Source organism: Ictalurus punctatus, chromosome 1 (assembly GCF_001660625.3).
Source record: "Ictalurus punctatus breed USDA103 chromosome 1, Coco_2.0, whole genome shotgun sequence".
In the NCBI taxonomy this organism is placed as follows: domain Eukaryota; kingdom Metazoa; phylum Chordata; class Actinopteri; order Siluriformes; family Ictaluridae; genus Ictalurus; species Ictalurus punctatus.
The window spans coordinates 35,725,537-35,739,067 of NC_030416.2; the positions used below are offsets into that span (position 1 = coordinate 35,725,537).

Here is a 13,531-nt window from a genome sequence, read left to right on the forward strand (position 1 = left end):
GGTGTGACTCGGTGTGGGTCTGTGTGACTTGGTGTGGCTTGGTGTGGGTCGGTGTGACTTGGTGTGACTTGGTGTGGCTTGGTGTGGCTTGGTGTGGGTCGGTGTGACTCGGTGTGACTTGGCGTGGGTCGGTGTGGGTTGGTGTGACTTGGCGTGGGTCGGTGTGGGTCGGTGTGACTCGGTGTGGGTCTGTGTGACTCGGTGTGACTTGGTGTGGGTCGGTGTGACTCGGTGTGACTTGGCGTGGGTCGGTGTGGCTTGGTGTGGCTCGGTGTGGGTCGGTGTGGCTCGGTGTGGCTCGCTATGGGTCGGTGTGGATCGGTGTGGGTCTGTGTGGGTCTGTGTGGGTCAGTGTGGGTCAGTGTGGGTCTGTGTGGGTCAGACAGAATCGATCCTGTGGATAATCAGCTCCTCTTTTTGGAATAATTTGACATTGATTGTATTCGGGCCGTACAGTATTTTCCGAAAGAGCAGGTCAAGGCAAGGGCAACTTATCGACCAGCACTGCTGTGTGTGACATCAACTGACACACCATATTCTGCACTTATTCCAAATCCCCAGATACTCTCATCCCCTCATCCCTATATCCCCACATCCCCACATCCTATCATCCCCTCATCCCTATATCCCCACATCAACTCATTCCCTCATCCCCACATTCCCTCATCCACTCATCCCTATATCCCCTCATCCACACATGCCTATATCCCCACATCAACTCATTCCCTCATCCACTCATCCCCACATTCCCTCATCCCCTCATCCATATATCTCCACATCCCCACATCCTCTCATCCCCTCATCCCCACATTCCCTCATCCCTATATCCCCTCATCCCCACATCCTCTCATCCCCTCATCCCTATATCCCCACATCAGCTCATTGCCTCATCCCCTCATCCCCACATTCCCTCATCCACTCATCCCTATATCCCCACATCCCCACATCCTCTCATCCCCACATCAGCTCATTGCCTCATCCCCTCATCCCCACATCCCGATTCCACATCCCCACATTCCACATTCCCTTATTATACATTCCAGGAAAGTACGTTCCACGTCCTTTCATTATACATCCCTTATTCTACATCTCTTCATTCCTCATCAATTTATTCCACATTCATTCATTCCTCATCCCTTCATTCCACATTTCTACTTTTCACATCCCCGCATTCCAAATCCCTTCATTCTGCATCACTTCGTTCCACTTCCTCTCAGTTCATACTTGCTCATTACAAATCTTTTCATTCCAAATATCTCCATGCCACATCCCTTCATCCAATCATTCCTTCTCTCCTAATTCCACATCTCTTCATCCCATCATTCCTTCTCTCCTAATTCCACATCTCTTCATTCCACATCCCTTCTTCCCCCCACATTTTTTCATTCTGCATATCTTCACTCCTATCATTTCTCATTCCCCATATCCCATGTACCATCAAAGAAAGACAGATGATTCCCGAGGTTCTAGAAGTTCTTAGGTTTGTTTTTGATGTGCTGGAAAAATCCTTTGCAACTCAGTCATCAAACTCAACACACACTCTTACATAAACAGAGCAGTGTTGATTTTTTTACTCTACCCATTGTGTGTGTGTGTGTGTGTGTGTGTGTGTGCCCCTATACTAGCGTGTGTTCAATATACCTGCTCTGCTGTCGTACTCACTCGACCCCTTGTACGCTTTCTGCTCGATGTCCGTGTTTGTTGAAGGAGGCAGGTGAAGAATCACAGGGTTGTAGTGTGCCGTGTGAAAGAAAAGCCTGAGCACAATAATTGATATACTGTATATAATGGTGAGTTTAGTATTGTGTGAAAAATGGGTGATTTTTGTGTCAGCCATTAATGTTTTAACAAGGTGCTTGTTGTTGTTTTTCTTCTTCTTTCAGGTGATCGACACGCTGTCCAAACTGTCCAACACAACAATCGCACTACAAACTGGAATACGGTAAGGACATCATCATAATACTAACAATAATAATAATAATAATAATAATAATAATAATAATAATAAATACTCTCTCTCTCTCTCTCTCTCTCTCTGAAGGCCGTTTCCGACAGAAGAAAGTGTGGAAGACGAGGACATCTACAATCACCTGAAAGACCTCATAGAGTATGAGTTATTTTGCTAATGACAGTGCGTGTGTGTGTGTGTGTGTGTGCGTGTGTGTGTGTGTGTGTGTGTGTGTGTGGTGTAGCAGTATATGGTATATCGTGATTAGAAAAAGTGTCCAGTGTGTGCATATTTGTGGTGATCAGAATAAAAATAAAACAGACATAAAACCACCAGTAACCAGTAAGAACGATGTATTCCATTACACGAGCACAACACACCACAACAAACACATCAAAACCCCTTTATCGTCGCTAATGCTACTCTGTCAGGAGGAAGTGGTCTTAAAACTAACTTCGATTCGTTTTAAATCAGCAGCAGGTGATCAACAATACAATGCATGATTAATGAACTAGCCAGCTAGATTTGCGCTAATGAACAGCGCTAATTTGCTAATATTAGAGAACAGACGAAGCTCCTCCGTAAACATTCGATTAGTTGTACTCTGATTTACTGTAAGCATAAAGGCACAGCTGTTTCACTACGGTGTGTGTGTGTGTGTGTGTGTGTGTGTGTGTGATGTGCTGCTTTTGTAATTTGAATATTATTTACTTTATATTTAGCTGTGTTTTTTCTCGCTAACATTACATGGGCAAAGTCGTAGCTAATTAGTTTTCCGTTAACAATGCTAGCTAGCAAGGATTAGCAATTCGCCACGAAGCTAGCTAATCGTGATTGCATCATAATGTCCCAGTCCTACCCTGAAATTTCATCTGGTGTGTGTGTGTGTGTGTGTGTGTGTGTGTGTGTGTGTGCGCATGTGTGCTCATGCTTGACTAGTAATACTCATCCATAAACATGGGATCAGCTGTGCTTGGAGACACTGATAGCTCACGGCCACAGCTGTTTCACTCAAATGGTGTGAGTGTGTGTGTGTGAGTGTGTGTGTGTGTGTGTGCCCAGATGTCCTGCTTTTGTAATTTGGATATTGTTTTCTCCAGTTGTGTGTGTGTGTGTGTGTGTGTGTGTATGTGTTTTTGGGAGGGTGTTTTTGGAACCCTTTTCTCTGAAGAGCTGTGCGTGTTTCTGGAATTACTTAACACCAGAAAAATAGATCTACACACACACACACACACACACACACACACACACACACACACACACACAAAATAATAGACTGTGACGTGACAGACACATAAAGCCCTAGTCATTATTTGCACAGTAAAGTGTGTTCATGTCTAATGTTCATGTGTCATCTCAGTGTATACTGATGTCTAATCTGTGTGCTGATGTCTAATCTCTTTGTGTATTAATGGCCAGCGTGTGTGTGTGTTAATGTCTATTTGTCTAATCTTTATGTGGTAATATCTGTCTAATATCTTGTGTGCATCAATGCCTGATCTCTGTCCTAATCTCATAGCCTGTATTTGACGATGTCTGACTGTCTGATCAGCAACCAGAATGGTGTGGATGATGTAGACTGTCTGTAAGACTGTGTGCATGTGTTAATGTCTGATCTCTGACTGTCTGATCAGCAGTCAAAATTGTGTGGACAGTGTAGAATATCTGTAATTCATATTGATGTCTGATCTATCTGATCTCTGCCTGAGAATGGTGTGGATGAGGAACTGTATGACTGTGTGTGTGTGTGTGTGTGCGTTAATGTCTGATCTCCGAATGTCTGATCTCTGAAAGTCTGATCTCCAGTGAGAAAGGTGTAGATGATGAGGAGGACCTGTATGACTGTGTGTGTGTGTGTGTGTGTGTGTGTTAATGTCTGATCTCTGAATGTCTGATCTCTGAAAGTCTGATCTCCAGTGAGAATGGCATGGATGATGAGGAGGACCTGTTTGACTGTGTGTGTGTGTGTTTGTGTGTTAATGTCTGATCTCTGACTGTCTGATCTCCAGTGAGAATGGCATGGATGATGAAGAGGACCTGTATGACTGTGTGTGTGTGTGTGTGTGTGTGTGTGTGTGTGTGTGTGTGTGTGTGTGTGTGTGTTAATGTCTGATCTCTGACTGTCTGATCTCCAGTGAGAATGGCATGGATAATGAAGAGGACCTGTATGACTGTGTGTGTGTGTGTGTGTGTGTGTGTGTGTGTGTGTGTGTTAATGTCTGATCTCTGACTGTCTGATCTCCAGTGAGAATGGCGTGGATGATGAAGAGGACCTGTATGACTGTGTGTATGATGATGATGGTGGTGAAGTTTATGAAGACCTGATGAAGATGGAAGCTGGAGCTCCACCGGTGAGTCACACACAAGCTCCGCCCACCTCACCATCCAACATTGGACCCTGTATCCTAATGTGTGTGACCTGTGTGATTTCAGAAACAGGTGGAGACAGACATCAGGAGCTGCTGCTTGGCTGAGATCAGACAGACGGAGGAGAAGTACGCCGAGACACTGGAGTCTATCGAGAAAGTACACGATTTTCACAACACACACTTAATAACAGTGACACACTCAGGAACTGCTCAAGTCTAATCTAACCACGTCATTTACAAACCTTGTCCAATAAATAAACAAATACGAAAATGCACATCTTTTTTTTGTCGTTGTATGACTGCAGTGAGGTTCAGTCTACCGTTCCTCATCAGTGTTACAAATATTACATAAAAATATCAATGAAATATTATAAAACAAAATGATAATAATATTCTGTAACAAAACGCTCACTATCGGTTTGATTTCGTCAGTTCTGCACGGTTACTTAGCCAATCCTTTATAAAAAAAATAAAGATTTAATAACATTTTGAGCAAACGCTATTTTAGTTATTACTTTTAATTTGCATCCTATCATTGAGTAATGTATATTATACATTATTCATCATCACTCTGATTTGTGTAAATATAAATGTGTGCTACACACGGTACATCACCGTTACTCAACCAGGGGGTTGGTGACCCCTACTGGTCGCTTGCGTAATTGCAGGTGGTTTTTGGGAAAGTTTTCTAAATGTTTATATATATATATATATATATATATATATATATATATATATATATATATATATATATATATATAGTTTTGTTAAATGTATCAAAATATATCCAAAATACCATACATCCATCAAATGTAAGAACAATTTAAGATATGTTTCAAAATTAACCAATTTGTTTATTTGCGTGCATTCACAAATATCACGTTAGTGTCGCACTGACGGGTAAAATAAACAAAAGATCATTCCGAGAGTCAAATTAAATGTCACACCGACAATAAAATGTAAAAGAGTAAAATCCTGAAATGATTCAATTTTAAATGTCCAGTGTTAATATTATTCATGCTAAATATTAATCAAATAAAGTAACATATATAGAAATGACTGTTAAACATATAACCTAGAATTGTTGTGGAGTGAGGGGGTCCTTGTGGATTGTTTGAAATATGCTTGGGTCCGGAGCTCACAAAAGTCGTGCATAAACTTGCCCCGCCTTCAGTCATCTATTATTGGCTGGCAGAATATTTCTAAAGTTACGTCAGGGAATGTTAGGTGTACTCAGAGTCGGGTTATGCACTTTCTGTTTTCGACACTTGGATTATGCAAATTACCTGCGTGTTGGCCACGCCTCTGAGATTTTTTCCTTCAGTAGAAGACCACTACTAATATAAAATATAAATTGCGGACTGAAGGTTTCTTTCATATCAAATCATATAAAAGCCTTAGGAAAGAAAACATAACCACGATTTGAAGGATAAGCTGACCGAGCACTCAGCTGCGCATTAAGTTTAAATTCATTCACATTTTTATTGATAAAATAATAATGAAATGTCCAGTTAGGATGCTGTCTCGTCTAATATTCTCCTCACACACACACACACACAAATAAATCAAAATAATAATCCTTCTTTGGCACTTTTAAAGTTAATTAATTACTCAGTAGTGTCATATTTATGTATTTAATCCTGAGCGTTGTTTTGAGTGTACAGTATTTACATCAAACTGTCAGAGAGAGGAGCTGGACTTATTACTGCGCCTCACTCCAGCCAACATCACACAAGAAAAAAGTAACCTTTGACCCGCCTCTGTTTCACTCAAACTCCGCCCCTGGGTCTGTAACCTTCACTTCAGTACTTATTGTACGTGTGATTTCGGTATTACGTCCTCACCAAGCACGCTTATCTCAGTTCTGATTACTTCAGATCAATGTTCGTGTTTGCTCCTGTGTAATTACGTTGGAACGTTACCATGACAACGATCCCAAATAACGGGCCGTTCTTTGCTGTTGTGATGCTAAGCGGTCGTTTGTCTCGTTGCTCTCTCACACTCTAACGTTTCTGTGCTCTCAGTTCTTCCTCAGGCCGCTGGAGCAGTTTCTCACAGCGTCCGAGATCAACAAGGTGTTCGTGAACATTCCTGTAAGTGCCAGTGAGAATGATGGTTTAGGCGATAAACGATGGTTCCTTTAACTGATATTATTGAACGCGTTAGTTAGCGTTAACTGAGAAGTTCAGCATTGATACACCATCGGTGACATTACTGCCAGATAATCAGCACCTGTACAGAACTAATCACCGCTCATCACTAATCAGCACGCAGTCCGTCTGATGAAGCGAAATTATGAACCAACACCAACGTTTAATAAATATCTCAACAAATGCAACCTGCAAAATTTCTTTTTACATCATAAACATGCTTTAATTTCATGTTTTGCTCTTTTATACAGGAGTGAAAGTAGCATTCACACACAGAAAGTAGTGAAAGTAGCATTCACATACAGAATGTAGCATTCACACACAGAAAGTAGCATTCACACACAGAAAGTAGCATTCACACACAGAAAGTAGTGAAAGTAGCATTCACACACAGAAAGTAGTGAAAGTAGCATTCACACACAGAACGTAGTGAAAGTAGCATTCACACACAGAAAGTAGTGAAAGTAGCATTCGCACACAGAAAGTAGTGAAAGTAGCATTCACACACAGAACGTAGTGAAAATAGCATTCACATACAGAAAGTAGTGAAAATAGCATTCACATACAGAAAATAGCATTCACATACAGAAAGTAGCATTCACACACAGAAAGTAGTGAAAATAGCATTCACATACAGAAAGTAGTGAAAGTAGCATTCGCACACAGAAAGTAGTGAAAGTAGCATTCACACAGGAAGTAGTGAAAGTAGCATTCGCACACAGAAAGTAGTGAAAGTAGCATTCACACACAGGAAGTAGCATTCACACAGAAAGTAGTGAAAGTAGCATTCACATACAGAAAGTAGTGAAAATAGCATTCACATACAGAAAATAGCATTCACATACAGAAAATAGCATTCACATACAGAAAGTAGCATTCACACACAGAAAGTAGTGAAAATAGCATTCACATACAGAAAGTAGTGAAAGTAGCATTCGCACACAGAAAGTAGTGAAAGTAGCATTCACACAGGAAGTAGTGAAAGTAGCATTCGCACACAGAAAGTAGTGAAAGTAGCATTCACACACAGGAAGTAGCATTCACACAGAAAGTAGTGAAAGTAGCATTCACACACAGGAAGTAGTGAAAGTAGCATTCGCACACAGAAAGTAGCATTCACACACATAAAGTAGTGAAAGTAGCATTCACACACAGGAAGTAGTGAAAGTAGCATTCACACACAGAAAGTAGCATTCACACAGGAAGTAGTGAAAGTAGCATTCACACACAGAAAGTAGCATTCACACACAGAACGTAGTGAAAGTAGCATTCACACACAGAAAGTAGTGAAAGTAGCATTCACACACAGAAAGTAGTGAAAGTAGCATTCACACACAGAAAGTAGCATTCACATAAAGGAAGTACTGAAAGTAGAATTCGCACACAGAAAGTAGCATTCACACACAGAAAGTAGCATTCACACACAGGAAGTAGTGAAAGTAGAATTCGCACACAGAAAGTAGTGAAAGTAGCATTCACACACAGAAAGTAGTGAAAATAGCATTCACATACAGAAAATAGTGAAAGTAGCATTCACACACAGAAAGTAGTGAAAGTAGCATTCACACACAGAAAGTAGTGAAAGTAGCATTCACACACAGAAAGTAGTGAAAGTAGCATTCACACACAGAAAGTAGTGAAAGTAGCATTCACACACAGAAAGTAGTGAAAGTAGCATTCACACACAGAACGTAGTGAAAGTAGCATTCACACACATAAAGTAGTGAAAGTAGCATTGACACACAGAAAGCGAGTTTCAGACCGAACGAGACAACTATATTGACTTGTTATCACATTTCACTCGACCTGATATAAGAGGACAGCTAAATGGATTGGACTGAAATGCATGTCCAGTATAGTGAGTAATGAATGATATCAGACCCTGTGGTATTGTGCAGCGATCTCTACGCTTTCCTGAGCTCAGGTTTAATAATAAATCACACTCCACTCTGTGCGGTTTGGAACAGGACCTAGTGAAAGTGCACAAGAGCCTGCTGCAGGACGTGCAGAACTCCATCGGCCACCAGAGCGCCAGTAACCTCTACCAGATCTTCATCGATTACAAGGAGAGGTATGAGATCACACTCTACTCTATTTATCACTATACTGGTGAAGAGATGTCCATCATTGTTGTGTCATTTCTCCTGCAGGTTACTGATCTACGGGAAGTACTGTAGCCACGTAGAGACCGCCATCGCGTATCTGGATGAGCTCTGTAAAGAAAAAGAGGACGTGAGACAAAAACTAGAGGTCAGAAGCTTGTTTTTAAGATAAGAAAGAATAATAAAATAAAAAAAAAAAAGGTTTGCTTTTGTCTCACCTTTGTAGATTTTTATTACAGGATTGTAGCATTGTGGTCGGATGCTGCCCTCTGCTGCATGTCACGGGTATTGCAGCCTCTTGACTTTCTGCCCGTTGACTTTACTGTGGAAAAATAACCCACTTTTTTTTAATCATTGTTTTATTAAGGGTGTAATGATTGGATTTTTTGGAACAGTGCCACTGCTAAATAAATCTTAACATATGAAATGAAAACCTGCACCCACACTGGCCCTTTCCGGATAAGATTGTACACCCCTGCTTTACAACATACAAAAAGGAAAAGAATGAAACTGCACCATATCTCTGTGCACATTAAGTTTTAAAGCATATATGATTTAAAGTTCATAAGTTCAAGCCCCGGCACTTCTAAGCAGCCACTGCTGGGCCCTTGAGCAAGGTCCTTAACCTTCTCTGCTCCAGGGGGCGCTGTATCATGGCTGACCCTGCGCTCTGACCCCAACTTCCTAACATGCTGGGATATGTGAAGAAAATAATTTCACTGTGCTGTAATGTATACGTGACCAATAAAGACTCATTATTTTTATCATTATATTATGAAAACAACTCCTTTATATGACATTGGTTTCACATGCTACACAGGCCAATATTCCTTTTACCACTAGAGGTCTCTGGTGTGCGCACAAAGCATCGAGAGATGAAACAGCAGAGCTGTCTAGCTGTCAGTAATGATAAGGATGAACTAGGCTTAAAGCATGCACCGCTAGAGAATTGGCAACATATATATATAATTACTGAAATGCAAATGCTTTGGATTATTCCCAAATTCTTGGCTATTTTCCATTATGAGATTATTACAGGTACAGGTAAAAACGGATCAGACGTCACGTCATATCAGTAACTCTGGAATGATTCTTTTGTGTGTTATCAGGTCTGTTCCAAAAGGGCAAATAACGGGAAGTTCACACTCAGAGATCTCCTTGTCGTTCCAATGCAAAGGGTATTGAAGTATCATCTGCTTCTCCAGGTGAGCTGTGTGTGTGTGTGTGTGTGTGTGTGTGTGTGTGTACACTTTTTCAGCATCCTGGTCAACCGTTGTCATATGACCATTACACGTTTCATTAAAATCCCTGGTGCACCTCTGGAACAGCAAGGCTAATTCTTATGTTTTTGCTTTTGCTATACATTGTTACACAGAACACAGCACATTTTGTATCAGACTACACAGTTTTTAGGTGAGCAAAAGTATAGGAACAGATCAGACTTGAAGTAAATGAAAGTAAATAACGCTTAATATTTATTTGCATTTCCCTTGCATGCAATAACTGCATCAAACCTGTGACTCAGAGACACCGAACTGTTGGTCTCTTCTGTTGTGAAGCTTTTCCAGGTTTCTATCGCAGCTTCTTCCAGTTGTTGTTTGTTTCGTGGGGTTTCTCCCTTCAGTCTCCTCTTCAGGAGGTGGAATGCTGATCAGTTGGGTTAAGGTCTGGAGATTGACTGGTCCAGTCTAAAACCCTCCATTTTCCCCCCTGAGGAAGTCCTGTGTTGAGGTGGCAGTGTGTTTTGGATCGTTGTCGTGCTCATGGTGTAGTTCCTCCTGATTAATCTGGATGCATTTCTCTGTAAATAGTAAATAAAATGTTCCTGTAAACCTCTGAATTCATTCTGCTGCTTCCATCATGAGTTCCATCATCAATATAGATTAGTGAGAATGTTCCAGAAGCAGCCATGAAAGAAAAAGCCATGACACTACCTCCACCATGTTTCACAGGTGAGCTTGTATGTTTTGGATCATGTTTTGGAGCAGATCTGTTCTTTCTCCACACTTTGGACTTTCCATCACTTTGGTAGAGGTTCATCTTGGTTCCAGAACTGTTGTGGATCATCTCTTTGCGAATTCCAGTCTGGCTTTCTGATTCTTGCTGCTAATGAGTGGTTTGCATCTCATGGTATGGCCTCTAATATTTCTGCTCTTGAAGTCTTCTTCGAACGGTGGATTGTGATACCTTCGCCCCGGCCCCGTGGAGGCTGTTGGTGATGTCACTAACTGCTGTTTTTGGGTTTTTCTTTATGGCTCTCACAATGCTTCTGTCATCGACTGCTGTTGTTTTCCTCGGCCGACCTGCTCCATGTCTGGTTGCTCAGTACACCAGTGGTTTCTTTCTTTTCCAGAACATTCCAAATTGTTGTATTGGATATGCGCAATGCTTGTGCAATGCCTCTGCTAGATTTTCCCTCTTATCTCAGGTTCAAAATGGCTTGCTTTTCTTCCATAGACAGCTCTCTGGTCTTCAGATCAAGTTCACCTGGCTTTTATTGTCATTTCAACCGTATACTGCTGGTGCAGTACACAGTGAAACCAAACAACGTTCCTCCAGGACCAAGCTGCTACATAAAACAGCACACTAACCACATGCGACGACACAGAACTAAATAAGACTTACATATTCTACATAAAGCGCCCAAACGCTTTGGTACCTTTTTTCCAGACGCTAGGATGGTGAAGAGTGTGTGTGAGGGGTGTGTGTGGTTCTCTACAATGCTGGTGGCTTTGCGAATGCAGCGTGTGGTGTAAATGTCTATAACGGAGGGACGAGAGACCCCAGTGATCTTCTCAGCTGTCTTCACTATCCGCCGCAGGGTCTTGCGATCCGATGCGGTGCAATTTCCGAACCAGACGGTGATGCGGCTGCTGAAGATGCTCTCAGTCGTTCCTCTGTAGAACGTGGTGAGGAGGAGGGGTGGGAGATGGTTTTTCTTCAGCCTTCGCAGAAAGTAGAGATGCTGCTGGGCTTTCTTGGTTATGGATGTGGTGTTAAGGGACCAGGTGAGGTTCTCCGTCAGGTGAACACCATCGAATTTGGTGCTCTTGACGATCTCCACTGAGGAGCCATCAATGTTCAGCGGAGTGTGGAATAAAATGAGCCACTAGGTGGCAGCATTATCTTTCGTCATTCAGTAGTGTGTGAGAGTGGGTGTGTGAGAGAGAGAGGGCAGCCGGTGTGTTCTGGCATGAATATTTCATACCGAGGCTCTCGCTGTCCATTAGATGTCACATGCAGCTTGTAGTTTATGCTCTGTGTGACTGAGCCATGCCGAGATCTGAAAATAAACAAGAGAGGAAGAGAGAGAGAGAGAAAGAGGGAGAGAGAGAGAGAGAGAATAAGGTGTGAATACTAATAGCTAACTTAAATCCAGATTCTTTGTAAGTAGAGGAGAATAAACAATGTCATGAAGAAGTGTTCATGTGCGTGATCAACTACTGATGTGTATCTTTCTCCGGTAGGTCACACATCTCTCTCTCACACACACACACACACACACACACACCATGTATACCATGTATACCATGTGTACGAGTATACTTCTCGCAGAGATGATGCTCAGCTAATTTCCACGAACAACATGATGTCATTGTCTTGGACGAAAGGACGTTGTACAGAGGCGTCTCTAAATCCCATGAACGTAAACGTCAAGCCTGTGATTGGTCATTACAAACGAGGAGTCCCCAGACGACCTTGACGTGTGGCTGTAGTCGCGAAATTTGTCGTTGAAATTTGTAACAGCGCCACCTGCAGTTCTGGAGAACTCACACAGTATGTGACGGATAGTATGACCGGTTCGTTTCGTCTCACTATCTAACTATCGCCGATTCATGACATTGTCAGCAGCATTGAAGATGGAAAAGGGGCGTGGCCAGGCATACATAACGTGTGTGTGTATGTTAAATCATTACAGCAGAAAAAAATATCCAGAAGTCGGCCGTAGTCGGGATTGTAACTGTAAAATAAGCCTGCTTCGGTGCTACCCGTAAGAGAGCGTCAAAATGGAGAAGGAGCAAGCGGAGGCCGTTGCTAAGCAGGACCTGGTCTGGAGCTTCAGAGGAGGACAGCTCCAAGGCTTCCACCGCAGACCAGTACAGTCCCAGCCCTTGTAACATCCAGTGATGGTCAGGTGACTCCAATGAGTGACTTTCTTCAGAAACAGCTACCGAGGGAGCAGAGGTATCTTCATTAGCTCCGGGGCTCCGTATCTTCTGGAGCTCCGTATCTTCAAGGGCTGTGGCTGTACTGGTCTGTGGTGGAAGCCTTGGAGCTCTCCTCCTCTGAAGTCTACGAACCTCGACACGCATATAAATTCAGGATATAGATTTTAAATTCGTGAATTTATCCCTAACGAGCAAACCAGAGGCGATGGAAAAACTCCCTGAGACGACATGAGGAAGAAACCTCAAGAGGAACCAGACTCAAAAGGGAACCCGGACAGTGCGATTATAAATAAATACACCCCTTCTATAAATGTACTAATACTACATGGCCACACAGTGCAGTTGTGTTACCAGGAAATTCATCACAGTTTTAACGTGAAGTCTGATATAATCGACGCGTGCACGTGCTCTGTGCTGAACCGCAGAGGAGATACCTACTGAATTCTGGTAGAGCGAAGTAGCCGTGATAAAACAACACGGTGTTTCACTTCCTGAACTTAATCCCGCGGTCGAGACGTTTATCTGTTCGGCAGGACGGACAGGGGAAGATAAGGGAAAGATGTTTTGTCGTTCAGACAGCAGGTGAAAAGGAAACACTTAAGACGAGACGCAAGACGATTTATTTTTTAATTTTTGTTTTTTAAGCTGCAGACGTTGCATTTTCCTCCATCTTCTGTGGGATATTAGTGATACTTTCATCAGTCGTTCCAAGCCTCCTCCAAGTGAGCGCTGCTGTCTTTCGTTTGAACGTGTTTTGCTCCGGGTTTGAGTCTTGTCTCCGCCCCTTTCCTGT

At 42.3% G+C, this 13,531-nt stretch overlaps 1 protein-coding gene across 1 annotated transcript in view; it reads left to right on the forward strand.

The window, feature by feature from the left end:
• Positions 1-13,531, forward strand: part of LOC108273150 (guanine nucleotide exchange factor VAV3) — a 96,819-nt gene that overhangs the window by 43,140 nt on the left and 40,148 nt on the right. The window contains exons 3-10 of the mRNA XM_017482197.3: positions 1,884-1,942; positions 2,042-2,107; positions 4,194-4,299; positions 4,382-4,474; positions 6,342-6,410; positions 8,435-8,538; positions 8,618-8,717; positions 9,679-9,774. Of these exons, the coding sequence (XP_017337686.1) occupies positions 1,884-1,942; positions 2,042-2,107; positions 4,194-4,299; positions 4,382-4,474; positions 6,342-6,410; positions 8,435-8,538; positions 8,618-8,717; positions 9,679-9,774 (693 nt within the window). The remainder of the gene's footprint in view (positions 1-1,883; positions 1,943-2,041; positions 2,108-4,193; positions 4,300-4,381; positions 4,475-6,341; positions 6,411-8,434; positions 8,539-8,617; positions 8,718-9,678; positions 9,775-13,531) is intronic.